The sequence below is a fragment of the Scleropages formosus genome, chromosome 19 (assembly GCF_900964775.1).
Source record: "Scleropages formosus chromosome 19, fSclFor1.1, whole genome shotgun sequence".
NCBI lineage: Eukaryota > Metazoa > Chordata > Actinopteri > Osteoglossiformes > Osteoglossidae > Scleropages > Scleropages formosus.
This window is the reverse complement of record NC_041824.1, coordinates 25759071-25776505: the sequence shown is the minus strand read 5'-3', so window position 1 is coordinate 25776505 and position 17435 is coordinate 25759071. Positions and strand designations below refer to the sequence as shown.

Sequence of the window (17435 nt, the reverse complement as noted above, 5' to 3'; positions counted from 1 at the left end):
CACTGGAAATAAGTAAATTTCAGTTCCTGGTCTCAAAAGCAAAGTTTGAAGGGAATAATGGGCATTTTCTGTACTTTTTAGGCATATGCAATAAGGAAGGTTTGTAGACTTACTACCTAGGAACAAAAAGATCCTTTGAGATTTGAGATGTACATTGCTTTGAAGAATAGCATCTGCTAAATGAATAAATGTAATACATGTAAAATAGAAAGTAAAAATCTGTTACACAATGTAATTGCATTTACTCTCCATGGATGTACCCTTTTGCTGCTTTATGTCTAGACAAATGGTGCATTATAGGAATCACTTTTGTCTCTTGATTTACCCCCATCTGCACCCATGGAAGCATTTATATTGGTAGCAGAAGTGAGATGAGGGAAGTTCAAGACAGTGGTAGCAGCAGCAGCAACCAGCCCTCAGAATAAAGTTAGTCTGGCAGTGATGGAACAACAAGGGGTGAATGTAAGTATGCCTATATCTTTTTGCTTTAATAATGGCAGCAGAAGAAAAACTTACCTGAAGGAATGAGCAATACTTCAAAGTTGTCACTGGACTGTATTTGTGACTCCTGTGACTCTATTCTGTTTTTAAAGTGCTGCATAGGCAAAAAAAAAAAATTTGTCATTTTTAAACAGTAAACATTCCATAGTAAAACAACACCCCAGTATCTGTGGGGTTATGACTATTTAAACAGGTATATACCTTGGTCTTGATCCTCAACTTGGTTATGAAATGAAACCTGTAGTCCCAGAATTTACCCTGTGGCTGAGGGAAGCTATGATTTTCCTCTGTTGTAGGTGTTGTCCCCTCACATGATAAAGAAGGTACACTAGGCGGTAATGTCTTCATCTTGTCAGTGACAATGACTAGGGACTCCCTCACTGCAGATGTTCCAGTAGGCTGATCCAAAATGCATGACTGCACTATCTGTTTCACATCTGACACCTCAGCTTGGGGCAAGTTAGTCTCATCCAAAGAGGACATGTAACTCTGAATATCTTCATGAAGCTGATTCGGATCATCAGCTCGGATCCTCTCATGGAGCATTCTGTCAGAGTATACCAAATTTGAGGGCAAATCGGAGAAAGAGAAAGGAAGGGAAGCCACTCTCAACTCTCCACTGGGCTGGCACTGAAGTTCGAGGGGAACTTGGTCTTCTGTAGTTCGCAGCTCTAATACTTCATCAGTGACTGTTACAGATAAAACAATGCACAAACGTTTATAACTATTTATGTAAAATCAGAAATCTTAATCATGTCAATGTAAAAAAGAAAGTAATAAAGATCATCGAATAAATACATACAATTAAAATGGTTGTTGTTTCATATTATAAAAATGAACAAAAGAAAAAAAAAAATGTCCCACCTTCACTACTATAAGAAAGCCTCTCCACTGATGAACAGGGTACAGAAGATCTGTACATCACTTGCTCAAGTATCTCAGAGAAGAAAGTATCAGTCTCACGATTTTCTTCTTTACCAGGTATCCCTTGAAATGTATCACTTGACACCTGACTTTGAGGCAAATCTGGAAAAGTGAAGGGAAATGAGGCCACTGCCTACAGAGCTGATGTTGATGCTAAACAAAAAGGAGCTACTTTTGTAAAAATTTGATCAACCCTGATACTTTAAATAGGTGAGGATACATAGACAGGCCTGAACAACGAGTATATTTCATAAACGGTATGTATTTTAACAAAAAGTGTGTCTTACCATTTTCTTGTTAAATCACAACCCAAATTCTTTTTTTTAAATGAATTTATGGAATATAAGGCTGATTGCCAAGTAAATAAGAGTAAAGAAATATATTGTAATGCTAGGTTCTCTCCTTAAATACGTTCATGACCAAAGTGTTTAATTTTCTTCCAAGAGAAAAATTAATATTTGATTTGCATGATAATTAAGTGGAATTCTGGCATGTCTGGACACCCTTCTGGAACTTTAATTAGATAGTGCTACATAATCACATTCTAAATATTTCAAACTTTGACCTTCTGCTCTTATTTGTGAATGTATATATTTGTAGTTTACTGGTATACTGTTTGTATATTACTGTAATCCAGTGGTGTTCATGAAACTAAAAAAAAGATATAAGAATAAAGAAAGTAGAAAAATATCCCACCTTCACTGTAACAAGAAACTGGCTCAATGGAGGAAGTGTAGTTTACAGATAAACTGTTCAACTGTTCCTTGAGAATGGCCGAGATAAATATATCTACCAATCCACTCAAATTGTCCAGTTGTTCCATGACCTCCTGCTGAAGTATTTCAAATATACATTTGTTAAAATTATACAAATACATTCTGTGTTTTTGGAAGGATAAACACTTGTGAAGTTATTACATAAAAAAAAAATGCACCGTACAATAAAAATCTCATTCTGAAGTCATTTTATCAAATTCGTACATTTAGAATACTCTGAAGATTAAATAATAAAATGAAGCTAAATAGTGGAGAATTAAACAAGTTTAAATGACTTTTGGGAAGAACAAGTACACACCTCTCTACTGAACTGATGCTCATGTGGGCCCAGAGGACGTCGCTTCTCTAGGGCGTGACCTGCAGTTGTCTGTATCCCTGACGCATTACCCTTAACTGGAAGAGATAATACAGTGCAGTTTTTAATTCATAATTCCCCAGTCTCATAAGCCTAAATAATTCCAATATCTTTAGTATTAGGGTCAAATACTATGTAACACTAGTTCAGCAAAAAAGATTTCATTAAAAAATAAATATAGGAAATTAAACTGGTTACTTCATAATTTAAGAATGAAGAGAATAGAAGAAGGTCCCACCTTCACTGCAGGAAGAAATTGGCTCAACAGAGGAAATGGAGCTTGCAGGTGATGCGGTCGAATCTTTGGCAATAATGTCTGCAACAGTCACATCTCGTATCCTGTTGAAATTGCCTTGTTTCTCTGCGGTCTCCTGCTTGAGTATTTCAGATATAAATATATATTAAAATTGTAGCTATGTATTTACAGAAGGGAAAAACAAAAACACTTCTGTTGTTGCTGTACACACATAAATATACATTTAACCTGAAAGGTCACTCTGAGATTACCATGGTTGAGAAGGCTGCCTTACAAGTACTTTTTGTTCTCAATGTTGATGTTTGTTTCCTTTTTACCTAAAGGGATTTCTATCTGAGAAGATCTGTGATGACTGACTGATACACGGATTGATGTGTTTTTATTTTTGAGTGCATTGTGAAGTGAGCATTTCTCTTTAGGTATCGTTCAGCTCTGAACATTGCGGTCGGCAGTTGATTATCTCTCGTTAGCCTCTTTAACGTTTTGGACGCCCTGGATTGCTTGTTTTTATTTGTTTTAGTTGTATTGGCAGTTGAGATTTAATGTTGATTTAATGATTACTTCTGAAATAGTGAAATTTTTTAACAGCCCATGTCCTGGTCAGCCTGGGGAACCCAGATATTTAATTGTGGCTTTGTCATTTTTGTCATGTTCCACACCTCTGTTGTCAGGGCGGCGGTTCGGAGCTGCGGCCATAAAGTCTCCGGTGCCTGTCATGGCGGCAATCCCCGAACACGGTGGTGGACACCGGAGGTAAGGGATGCCGTCAAGCTGAAGGAGGAGTTCTATTGGGCCTGGCTGGCTCATGGGACTCCTGAAGCAGCTGACGGGTACCGGCGGGCCAGACGGAGCGCGGCCCTGGCAGTCGCCGCGGCAAAAACTCGGGCCTGGGAGGAGTTCGGTGAGGCCATGGAGGAAGACTTTCAGTCGGCCTCAAAGAGATTCTGGCAAACCGTCCGACGACTCGGAGGGGGGAAGCAGTGTTCCGCCAACACTTTACAGTGGAAGTGGTGCGCTGCTGACCTCAACTGAGGATGTCTTCGGGCGGTGGAAGGAGTACTTTGAGGATCTCCTCAATCCCTCAGACACGCCTTCCGTAGAGGAAGCTGAGGCTGGAGACTCGGAGGGGGACTCGTCCATTACCCTGGCTGAAGTTGCGGAAGGACCGGAGATTGTGTTCCAACTATAGGGGGATCACACGCCTTAGCCTCCCTGGGAAAGTCTATGCCGGGGTACTGGAGAGGAGAATCCGACCGATAGTCGAACCTCGGATCCAGAAGGAGCAATGCGGTTTTCGCCCTGGCCGTGGAATACTGGACCAGCTCTATACCCTCACTAGGGTGTTGGAGGGTTCATGGGAGTTTGCCCAACCAGTCCATATGTGTTTTGTGGACCTGGAGAAGGCATTCGACCGTGTCCCTCATGGCATCCTGTGGGAAGTACTTCGAGATTATGGGGTTCGAGGCTCGCTGCTACGGGCTGTTCGTTCCCTGTATGACCGGAGCAGGAGCTTGGTTCGCATTGCCGGCAGTAAGTCAGACCTGTTCCCGGTGCATGTTGGACTCCGCCAGGGCTGCCCTTTGTCACCGATTCTGTTCATTATCTTTATGGACAGAATTTCTAGGCGCAGCCAGGGAACGGAGGGTGTCTGTTTTGTGGCCGCAGGATCTCGTCTCTGCTTTTTGCGGACGATGTGGTCCTGGTGGCTTCATCGAATCAAGACTTACAGCGTGCACCGGAGAGGTCTGCAGCCGAGTGCGAAGCGGCGGGGATGAGAATCGGCACCTCCAAATCCGAGACCATGGTTCTCAGTCGGAAAAAGGTGGATTGCCCCTTCCGGGTTAGGGGGGAGTTGCTCCCTCAAGTGGAGGAGTTTAACTATTTCGGGGTCTTGTTCACGAGTGAGGGAAAAATGGAGCGGCAGGTTGACAGACGGATCGGTGCGGCGTCCGCAATAATGCGGTCATTGTACCGGTCTGTTGTGGTGAACAGGGAGCTGAGTCGTAAGGCGAAGCTCTCAATTTACCGGTCGATCTACGTTCCTACCCTCACCTATGGTCATGAACTCTGGATCATGACCGAAAGAATGAGATCGCGGATACAAGCGGCAGAAATGAGTTTCCTCCGCAGAGTGGCTGGGCGCACCCTTAGGGATAGGGTGAGGAGCTCGGTCACCCGGGAGGAGCTCGGAGTAGAGCCGCTGCTCCTCTGCATCGAGAGGAGCCAGTTGAGGTGGCTCGGGCATCTGTTCCGGATGCCTCCTGGACGCCTCCCTGGGGAGGTGTTCCGGGCATGTCCCACTGGGAGGAGGCCTCGGGGCAGACCCAGGACACGTTGGAGAGACTACGTCTCCCAGCTGGCCTGGGAACGCCTTGGGGTTCCCCCAGAGGAGCTGGAGGAGGTGTGTGGGGAGAGGGAAGTCTTGGGGACTCTGCTTAGACTACTGCCCCTGCGACCCAGTCCCGGATAAGTGGAGGAAGATGGAGATGAATGGATGACTTTGTCATTTTCCATCTCATGAGGGGCAACAAATTATTTGAAGATCAAATATTTAAGTAAAACTAAATAGCAGAACTAAAAATTTATTTTACCTACTGTACCACCATGCTACCGTACAATTACATGGCCCTTTAAAAAGATCTTTGGGCTTGCTGTGGGAATTTTTATTGTGTGGTTTAGTTTTTCATTAATTGCACATTCGTGCTCAAAGTAAACTTTAAAAATTAAAATAAATCTTGTTAATGTATTAAACATTTAGCTCCATGCTGGGTTTAGACAAACAGGAAGCAAACATTACTAAAAACAAAACTTATTCTTACAAGATGTAGACTTTTAAGAACAAATACCCACCTCTGTACTAAGCTGATGTTGATGGTCATGCAGACCGAAAGAAAGTTCCTTCTCTAGAATTGGGTGTGCTTTTGTTTGGTCTGATCCTTTGTTTTCACCTGGAAGAGGTGATAAAGTGGCCTTTTTTTAAATTCATAATTCCTGGAACTCACAAACCTCAACAAAAAGATATATGTTATAGCTTACATCACACATACATACATTTCAACTGCCAACCAATGTGAGTCCACTCAATTTCAAGAACTGCTTGTCCTGAGTAGGGTCTTGGTGAACCAGAGCTTATCCCAGAAGCATTGGGCACAAGGGGTGAGCAAGGTACACCTTGGACAGGACGCCAACCCATTGTAGGGTAGCCACACATGCACACACTCACTAACCCATTCATACACTAAGAGCAATTTACAGTCATCAATTCTCCTGAACTGAAAGTCTTTGGACTATGGGAGGAAACCAGACCACCTGGAGGAAGCCCACATGGAGATGGGGAGAACATGCAAACTGCACACAGGGTGAGTACGGATCAAATCCACATTCTCTTGCACCATCCAAGTACTGAGGCAGTAGCACTACTCACTGAACCACTGCACTGCCCAGAAACTGCACATCACTAACACTTAGTTTTCTGAAAAAACAACCTTAGAAATCAATGTATTACATAAAAATATTTCATAACAGTGAAAAAAATATAAAGAAAAAAATCCCACCTTCTTGAGAAGAAAGATCCTCACCAGAACTGACATTTGCCACCAAACTTTTGAACTCTTCCTCATCAACATCTATGACAAATATATCATGTGTCGTTTTGAAATTGTCCTGTTCTTCCATCACTTCCTGGAGGAATATTTTGAATATAAATTTACATTCAGATTCAATCTATGAATTGCCTTTTTTGGGAGAAAAACAAACACTTCTGTAGTTAATATTCATAAAAACACATTAAAACATTGAGCAGCAATGGGAAATGCTGACCTATGAGGCATTCTAGTATTTTGTTTTTACACATAAAAAGGTATGTTTTAAGATTCTTCTGTACTGAACCTCTTAATAATATTGGCAACAACACCATGGCAGGGGTGCGTCGTCATATTTGTGTTAAGAAGTGGAAGGACCTGGAATCAGATTGCTGGGAATCACTGCAATGATCATCCAGTGCAGACGGGGGTTCTGTGTGGATAGCAGTAGTTACAGGAACAGATGGCTGAAAAATATGGCAACCTGGAACAATTAAGAGCAATGTTGCTGGAAACTGTATTGAATCTAGAGAACAGGGAGGAGTACAATGAAGAGGATTACACTCCATTGACCATGGTAGCTCGAAAGAACTGATACCCATGATCAGTGGAAGCTGAGAGCTGGACAAATCCCTACTGGTGTCCTTCCTGCTTTCATGCCCCATTGTGGTATATGCAAGCAGAGGATCTCCAGCTTTGGCAATACATTTGCCCACCAGGATATTTCAGCATCACAGAAAATCTATGAAGTCCAGCTGCAGCTAGAGGCAAAGTACAACAGATGGAATAGAACAACAATAGGATGGCTTGGACAGGAAAGTTCATGTTGTCCTCAGTATGAGACCCTCCCCCCCCCCCATACCCCACCAATGTGCAGGACAATCTAGCTGTCAAGCCTTTCCTCTGACTGCATTACAGGGGCTTCAGCAACCTGCAAGTCTCACTGCTTCCAAGAGTCTTGAGTGATGTTAAACACGCCAAGACCATCCTGGGAAACTGCTGAGCACATGCATCACTGTCAAGCTTTGAGGGCAGCAAGTGGTAAAGAGAGCAAGGAGACCATTTACCAAGTTCAAACAGCTACAGATCTGCTGGTGCTGTAAAAAGGACGGACCATTACACATCCAATTATAGAGTTTGTCACAGGAAAATCTCCATAGGAATAGCACTAGAGCAAAGGAGTCACACCAGACTGGTGCTCACAATGAAGTTTCTAGGTACCTTTTGGAGTTCCCAAGGGTATCAGGGGAGCGCAGGGCACAGCAGTGTAAGTGAAAAACAAATTGGACAAGCTTTCAAAAGTCTCACTGGGATCCTGTTCTTTGGCTATAATGGATGTGAAATTGGGGAATTTAACAGGGATGTCAACATTGATAACAGTAGCACCAAAGAGCACACAGGCTGAGGATTCACTAACAACAAATGAATGTGGAGGTCCCAGGCTTAAGGTGGAAACTGAGAATTTTATGGGAGACTTGACTGTGACTACATCACCTATCCGAGGATGCAAGTGGATTTTGTAGGAGGAGTTGGTAAGTCAGGACTTCTAGCTAACATTAAATGTTATGTTAAATAGCATGACCACGGCCCCTTTGGTCAATGAAATACCAGTATTGACACTTATGGCATTCAAGAGAAAGCTTTTCAGGTGGCTTGGTGTAACATGAATGTTCAGAAGTACTGCATTATAAAGTCAGAATGAAAATCTAAAGCTACCCTTCAGCAACCTAGAGGAGTAATTTGGGGTAACATGGGCAAGGGAAAACTGGCAATATAGGGACTAAAGTGATTCTAGGGTTGTTGAAGCTGGCATCAAGGTAAGTACAGGAAGGAAGTGGAGTGCGTTGGCTACAATGGGACAGGCAGGGTCCCAAGTTCTGCACAGTGTGTGGTGGGAACAGTAGCATCTGCTGGGTTGGGCAGTGTGGTATACAAGGAACAGGGGATGGAGCTGATGCTGATTTAGGAGGTGTTCACATAAATAAACAATGGTTGGTTATGACGTTAGAGATGCATGATATTGGGTTTTTGGTGAGTTTTTAATGAGAGTATCTGTACATTCAAGTTCTGCTGCTGAGACAAGCCACATGTTTCCAGAGCCTCCTGGGCCCTTTCAGTAGTAACAGTGCCACTGACAACATGGTATGTAATTAAAATAGCTAAGAATAATGATGGAAGTTTAGAAAATTACAGTAATCATTCATAGCACTCCTAACCTCTCTCTGATCAGCTATTTGTAAAATTATTATTTGCAGGAAATAAATAGTAAATATGGCATATCAAATCACCTGCACACAAAACTTCAGAAACTTTTCATCCACTGCTGGGAACAGGGAAAACTCCTCCAAGATGCCGTAATCATTACCCTGTACAAGGACAAAGGGGGATAAATAAGACTATTCAAACTATCATGGAATAACTCTTCTCTCTGTTGCTAGCAAAATCCTTGCAAGAATACTACTGAAAAGGCTGGTACCAGCTGTTGCAGAGGAACACCTCCCAGAGAACCAATGTGGATTTAGATCCAACCAACATGGTGTTTGTGCTGAGACAGATCTGAGCAGGAAAGGGCTCTGGTCAATCCTGGAAACGCTAGGTTGCCCACTGAAGTTCCTGGGCATGATCATTCAGCTCCATGAGGGCCAGCTCAGCCAGGTCAGACATGGAAACAACATCTCACAGCCTTTCCCAATTGCAAATGGCATAAAACAAAGTTGAGTCCTTGTAGCCATTCTGTTCATCCTATTCTTCAGTACGATACTCCAGCAGGCTGTCCAAGAACTTAACAATGATGATGGCATTTACATGCGCTTCCGCACTGATGGCAGCCTATTCAATCTGAGACAACTGCAGGCCCACACCAAAACCACGGAACAGCTGATTCAGGAGCTTCTGTTTGCTGATGACGCTGCCCTTGTTGCTCACACTGAATCAACCTTCCAGCAAATATCATCCTGGTTTGCTGAAACTACCCCGCTTTTCAGACTGGAAGTCAACTTGGAACATCTATGGGTGGAGCCCATTTGAGACTCACATGACGGGGGGGGGTCTGTTAACAACCCAATAATCACCTGCCAATTAGAGGATGTTATTGAAATTAACCTGGGTGGTGTCCTGTTTTTCTACAATTAGCAGTACTTAACAACCCATTAATGGCCAGAACCACCAGACCTGATAAAGGAAGATGTACAGTGGTTCTAAATACAGTTGATTGGTCACTTTAGTGTGGTAATCTCCTCAGTGACACGGCCACATATGAGACACTGAAGTGGGACCCACCAATACATACAAGAAGAAAATAAAACTACCTGCAAGAACTGGAAAGGGAAAAGGCTATTGACTGACAACTGTACTACCGGCTGTATCCTGGGGAGGCCATCCCTTGTATTTATGGACTCCCCAAGATACACAAGGACGGAGCTCCACTCAGACCCATCGTCAGCAGCATCAACTCAGTCACATATAATATTGCTAGCCCCCTGGCCTCCGCTAGTTGGTAAAATTCCATATCACATTCAAAACTCTCAGGACTTTGTTAACAAGGTCAGGAATATCCAACCCGACCTAGAAGAAACCATTGTATCCTATGATGTCATCTCTCTCTTTACATGTATTCCCACCCCAGAAGCAACAAGAGTGGTAAGGGAACGACTAACACAGGACAACACTCTGGCCGACAGAACCAACCTCATCCCAGACCACATTTGCATCTTGCTGGATCTTTGTCTGACTACCACTTACTTCCAGTTTAATGGGGGTTTCTACAGGCAAAGACAAGGCTATGCAATGGGGTCACCAGTGTCACCTATAGTAGCCAATCTCTATATGGAAGATGTGGAGAGCAGAGCCCTGACCTCTTTTACAGGAACCACCCCCTCCCATTGGTTCAGGTACATGGATGACACTTGGGTTAAAATCAAAATGCAAGAGGTGGAATCCTTCACACAGCACATCAATGAAATGGACAGCAATATCAAGTTCACTTGGGAGGACATCAGTGGGAACTGTTTGGCCTTTTTAGACTGTGCACTGTATGTGGAGGAGGACAGAAGCCTCAACACTGAAGTGTATAGGAAACACACACACACACACACACACACACACACAGATCAGCATTTATTATTTGATTCCCACCACCCTTTGGAACACAAGCTGGGTGTTATCAGAACCCTACACCACCAAGTGCAGACTGTACCCACAAGGACAGAAGGCAAGGAGAAGGAACAAAAACCACATCAGATAAACACTCAGAACATGTGGATATCCAAACTGGGCCTTCATCAAAAGTACTAGAAGGAAACCCAGAACAGACAAAGAGGAGAACAACAAACAAAAGAACATTGTCATCCCTTATGTGGCTGGAATATCAGAAAAAAAATCTGGAAGATTTTCAACAAACACCATATCCCTGTGCACTTCAAGCCTAGCAACACTCTAAGGCAGAAACTTGTTCACCCCAAAGACAACACACCTAGGCAAAAGCAGTGCAATGTAGTTTATGCAGTTCAGTGCGCTGAGGAATGCACAGACCTGTATATTGGCATATTGGTGAAACAAAACAACCCCTTCATAAACGCATGGCTCAACACAGGAGAGCCAGTTCTTCAGGTCAGGATTCAGCAGTCCACCTACACCTGAAGGCCAAGGGACATTCTTTTGAGGATAACGACATACACATTTTAGCCAGAGAAGACAGATGGTTTGAAAGAGGAGTGAAGGAAGCCATCTATGTAAAATTGGAAAACCCCTCTCTGATCAGGGGAGGTTGACTGAGACCATTTATAATACAGTTTGTCAACATTTACAATTTATCAACCATATATAAACAGTTTTAGTATCTGTCCCCAAAAAGTTTCCCACCCATTTACACCTTGGGTCTGGTGGTTCTGGCCATTAATGGGTTGTTAAGTACTGCTAATTGTAGAAAAACAGGACACCACCCAGGTTAATTTCAATAACATCCTCTAATTGGCAGGTGATTATTGGGTTGTTAACAGACCCCAGTCATGTGAGTCTCAAATGGGCTCCACCCATAGATGTTCCAAGTTTAAAACCAAAACTCCCCACCAGTCTTTTACAGCTGAAGAAGCCACTTGGATGGGTGGTGAAACATTTTCAAGAAAACTCATGCAAGTCCAGTTGTCTTTGTTTTTTTTTTTTTTTTTTTTTTTTTTAGATATACCATGACCTGGATGATTGAGAATCTTCACAGACATAAATCATACAGTCATTTACATAAAGAATTACATAACAATGTAAATATAGGATACTTGTCCTACTGCAAGGTTAGGGAGACCCACAGCCTCTCCCAGAAGTGTAGGGTACAAAGCACAATACACTCTGAAGAGGGTGCCAGCTTGTTAAAAGGCACTAACACACTTTCACTCAGTACATGCCAATTTAGAACCACTAATTCACCTGAAGCACTCTCTTTGGACTGTGGTGGGAATCAGAGCACCTGGAGAAACCTTACATGGACATATAGACTGCACAGACTGAGCTGGAGTTAAATCCACACTGAACGGAAAGCCCAAGTTCTGTGAAGAACTTAGCACTAGCAACTGCGGCACCATGGCCCCCAGATTGTATTTGCCCTTTAAAATACATTAATGCAACCTTTTTTGTGGACTGGTATTGTGTTTAGGTTCCTTTAGTTTGGTGTTCAGTTTTTATGGTATGAGATTGCTAAAAATAAATTTGAAAAATAATAATGAACATAAGTCTTATATATTATGTAAACATTTTGTGAAGAACAAGTACTTACCTCTCTACTGAGCTTGTGATGATGCCCATGTGTACTGAGAGAGTGTTCCTTCTCTAGAGTTTGATCTGATGTGGTTTGCAGCCCTGATACCTTGTCCTTAACTATGAGATATAATACAGTGCACTGACTTTTCTAATGCATTGTTTCTAAACTGAATAACTTCAGTAGTTCCAGCACCATCATAACTGTCAGTAACTCAGTTTATGTAACATTAACTGAGTGAAAAAGATCTTAACAATTAACATAAATAAAATGTGTTTGGTACTCTATAATAGAAAAAAGAAAAAATTTTCCACCGCAACAAGAAAGTGGATCAACTGAGGAACTGTAGCTTGACAACAAACTGTTGAAGTCTTCCTCATCAATGTTCATGACAACCATATCTACCATCTCCTTGAAATTCCATTGTTCTTGCATGACCTCCTGCTGCAGTATTTAAGATATAAATTTACTTTAAGACTGTACATATAAATTGCCTCATTTTTAGGAGGATAAGAAGTTGGCTGGTTGTTATACGCTGTCCATAAAACCCTTTAAAACAGGAATCTTATCCCATGGTTTATCCAATAACTACAATAAAAGTGTTCTGAAGATCAAATACAATCAAAGATCAATAGGTATCAATAAATATCGATAGGTATACCCTGTATGGGACACCAATACATCATAAGGTAATCACATTCACACTCAGTCAATCACACATACAGGTACATTAAGTGCAATTCAGAGTTACCAGTTCACTTGAGAAACAGGTCTTTGGAAACACACTGGAGGACCCAGTGGGAACCCATTCAAAAACATTTTCATTTTCTGAATATTCCTGCTGATAACTAGTTTGATATGTTATTGTATTGGTTAGAAGGGGAAGCAAAAAGGGAAATTCTAATTTTAGACGGAGGAGGATAGGACACATTTGTTAAGATACTTGTCAAGTTGGGAAGAACTGAAGAGACGGGGTACCAGTTTCAGTCCTTCAGTCCCTGTATTTTAATTGTCTCTAAGAAAGGAGACTGTTCACACCTTTGTCCTCTGCATCTAAAAACTTTTCAGACACTTCCAGAAGAAGGGAACTTAGGGTATAGTTAGGGAAGATGTAATCCACTGCATCCAGATATAAGCCACTGATCAGATACTCCTCCCATAGCCCAGTAGGAAGAGGAACAAAAGCAAAATCCTGTCATAAACTGTGGTCTTTTCTTTGTGCACAGAGGTTACATACCAAAACCTGCAGAACAAAATCAGGAAGAAACACTAGTGCTGGATTTGCTGAATGGATACCATCTTGTTTTACAGGATGGGGTAGTGTGGAGGCATTATCAAGAACCAAGGGATCAGGTATCAGTTAATCCCACCATCCAGACAAAAGAATGAAGCATGGCAGTGGTGCCACAATAAGGTAACACATCTGGATGTTGATTTGTCCTTTGTCCCATTTTCTGAGCCATTTTCTAAACCAAAGCTGTCTAAAGTGCATCCCAGGTGTAATCATTAGATTGATGGTGCTATTCATTAAAGCCTCAGCTCATCCTGAAAAGGTCTTAATGTCCTCAATAGAAATTAAGTTGCCCATGTATGTGGTAACTGCAGACATTCTGGAAATGCACTGTTTACTTAGTGGGACTTCTAATGTGTCGTTGCCGTTGATCACGTGTTGGTTGTCATTGATCATGCAAGTTCACATGGGCTGTGGTGCTCAAGGATCAAACAGTGCTTCCTACTGCTAAGGCTCTCTGGCATATTTTCCAACAATTTTGCATTTCCAGTCAACTACACTGTGCCCAATGTACTAATTTCAGTTCTGCTATCATCAAAGAATTGTGCAAGCTGTATGGGACTAAATACTACACCATACTGTCCAGCAGGTTATGGGGCAAGTGAAAGGCTTAATCATCTTGCTAAATACTTTGAGAAAGGATGAGAAGGGTCACTAGTCAGAGTACCTTCGCAGGTTGTTGTGCATATACCACAATATTGTGCATGGCTACACAAGCTATAGCCCTTTTATTTAATATATGGTAGGCATGAGACATTGCCAGTTCTTTTAATGATGAGCACATCTCAAGGCACTGAAACCAAGAGACCAAAAGACCACCCAGCAGTCTTCCTTTTTTTTTGTGGTGAGTAGGTACTTGTAAAACGACAGCAGAAAAAAAGCTGTAGAGACCAAGAAAAGAACAGGTATTCCACAGAAATGTACTTCTATCCTATCCAGTTTTAGGGAAACAGAGTCACCTGTTAAAGTGCCATTGATTCAGTTTGACTTGTCATGGATGAGGGTCCTTCCTAGCAGAAGTGCCCAGCAGACTGTTTCAGCCTCTGGACAAGATCCTGGCAACGCAAGTGCAGTAACGGACACACTTTGACTGCATTCTCAGCATACAAGCAAATGAGTCTAGATACAGATGATGTGCCTGTTTTTTTTAGATAGTAAAACTTCCAAAAACTATTGAAATTTAACAAAAGAGCTTTGAAGTTCTGACTGAAATGTGATGTTGGATTTTTTTTTTATTGTTCACGAGAATAATAATTGTGGAGATCTGCAAATGGATAGCATGCTATTGCTGAGTGGGTGCCAGTTCCTTGTTGTGTTTTGTTAATTGTGAGAAAATGTGTTTGCCTTTATATGCATTTCTTCTGGAACTGTGACTGCAATAATGGAGATCATTTTATTGGATAATTGACATTGGTGTAAATTATGGATCTTGGGCCCCTATTTACAGATCTGTGCTTTTGATTGACCAAGAGATATTCCTCCTCTTTAAACTGGAATTGGTATGCTCAGAGGTTTTACTTCATAAAATGACAAAGATAGAAAAGAAATTCTACTATTAAAAATAACAAAATTCATTCTTAAAAGATGTAAACACTTTTGTGAAGAACAAGTACCTACCTCTTTAACTGGCTGGTGTTGATGCTCATGTGGGATGAGTTCCTTCTCCAGAGCTTGGTCTGCTGTTCTCTGCAGCCCTGAATTGTTGCTCTCAGCTGAGAGATTAACACAATGCACCAATGTTCTGAATTTGTAAAACTACTAATTCCAACATACAGTACTGTGCAAAAGTCTTAGGCACTTAGGTGTTTCACAAAAACATTTAAGACAGTTATTTAATGTCTTCTGCATTAGTGTCAATGGGAAAGAGCATAGTTTAGATTTCCAAGCATTCCATCCATCCATCCATCTTCCTCCGCTTTTATCCGGAGCCGGGTCGCGGGGGCAGCAGTCCGAGCAGAGTCCTCCAGACTTCCCTCTCCCCGCACACCTCCTCCAGTTCCTCTGGGGGAACCCCAAGGCGTTCCCAGGCCAGCCGGGAGACATAGTCTCTCCAACGTGTCCTGGGTCTGCCCCGAGGCCTCCTCCCAGTGGGACAAGCCCGGAACACCTCCCCAGGGAGGCGTCCAGGAGGCATCCGGAACAGATGCCCGAGCCAACTCAACTGGCTCCTTTCGATGCGATTCCAAGCATTCCTTTTGCATAAAGTTACAGTATTACCATAAGGGTTTTGTATGTCGTTAAAGAAAGAAAGTACACATAGTGTCCAAAACCACTTATCCCAAGCGGGGTTGCGGCGAACCGGAGCCTAATCCAGCAACACAGGGCACAAGGCTGGAGGGGGAGAGGACACACCCAAGACAGGACACTAGTCCATTGGAAGGCATTGCAAGCAGGACTCGAACCCCAGACCTGCCAGAGAGCGGGACCCGGCCGAGCCCACTGCGCCAAGTGGCTTTTGATGATGGATGGTTACTAGGCTTTATAGGAAGTTTATTAATTAAAAGCATTATTTTTTTGAAGCATTTTACAGCTTTTTCCCCGAAGTGCCCAAAACTTTTGCACCGTACTGTATGTCACTTTTTGCCAGTCATTGTGTAACGTCAACTGAACAAAAAAGTCCATGCAGATAAACTGTTCAAAAAATGAGCTCCTTCTCTACATTTTCAACTATAAATGTATTAAAGTGATTGATATTTCATATCTAAGAGTGAGGAATGTGGGGAAAATTCCTTACCTTTGTCAGAACAGGATAGTGGCCCTAAGGAGAAACTGTAGCTTGCAGATAAGCTGTTCAACTCTTCCTCATCAATGTCCATGACAATCATATCTAACCTCTAATTGAAACTGCCCTCTCCTTCAATGGCCTCCTGCTTGAATATTTCAGGCAGAAATTTATTTCAAAATTGTATGTATACATTTTTTTGAAGGAAAACTTTTGTAGTTATACATAAATACATAAATAAAATAAGAACCTTGTCTCAAAGTTATTTTATCCAGTGGAAACAGTTAAGGTTCTTTGAAGATCAAATAGATAACTAAAACAAATTTTATTTGGTTATGCTTTATCCATCCATCATCCTTAACAATTTGACCTTTGCATGGATGCAGCGGTCCAGAGCTTATCGCAAGTGTATAGGGCACAAGTCAAAGTACACCCAGGATGTGGAGGAATAAATCATCAAGCCAGATGGGACAGAGGCTCAAATTCCCCACGTTGGGGGCTCACACCCTATCTATTGTGTCACTGGCTTATCACATTGACATCAGTTAAACTCTTAGCTATATACTGGGTTTAGAAAAGCAGATAGTGCTTAAAATAACAAAATATACATTGTGAACTTGTCAAAACTTTTTGAAAAGCTAATCATACCTCTGTGCTGAGCTGGTGATGCTTATGAGAACTAAAAGGGAGCTCCTTCTCTGTATGTTCACCTGCTTTTGTTTGCAACCATGATACACAATCCTTAGCTGGAGGAGATAAAACAGTTCACAAAGTTTTTAAACTTGTATTTTCTCAGACTCACAAACCTCATTAATTCCAATTCATCAACAGGCATAGCTGTCAGTCATAGCGATAAACCATTAAGTACCATGAATTCAGCAAAAAAGATCTGCTTAATCAATTTAATTAAAAATACTATTTAAAAAAAGGGCAGAAAAGATAAATGTCCCACCTTCTTCACGACAAGAAAGTGACTCAGTGGAGGAACCGTAGCTTGCAGATAAACTGTTCAATTCTTCCTTGACAACAGCTGTGGCAAACATTTGCCTTGTCATTGAAAATGACCTGTCCTTCCATAACTTCCTGCCAAAGTATTTTAGATATACATTTATTGAAATGATACATTATCTGTTTTTTGGGAGGAAAGGTAGCTATAGTTGTAGCTGTGATATAAATATAAGCAGAAGAAATAACTCTTTTCCCTTAATTTATCCAGTGGACACAGCACTCTTTTAGTAGAAAGCATAGTGTTCAAAGTAATTAATGTATTTCTTCTAATTATA

At 41.8% G+C, this 17435-nt stretch overlaps 1 protein-coding gene across 1 annotated transcript; it reads right to left on the bottom strand.

The window, feature by feature from the left end:
* Window positions 1-2068: 2068 nt before the first annotated feature.
* LOC108932524 (uncharacterized) lies at window positions 2069-16255 on the bottom strand. The gene is made up of 8 exons (XM_018748975.1): window positions 16165-16255; window positions 15048-15142; window positions 8682-8759; window positions 6367-6493; window positions 5663-5760; window positions 2795-2927; window positions 2508-2594; window positions 2069-2076 (listed from the first exon to the last, which is right to left on the bottom strand). The coding sequence occupies exons 1-8, from the start codon at window positions 16253-16255 to the stop codon at window positions 2069-2071; spliced, it is 717 nt and encodes a 238-aa protein (XP_018604491.1).
* Window positions 16256-17435: the final 1180 nt, after the last annotated feature.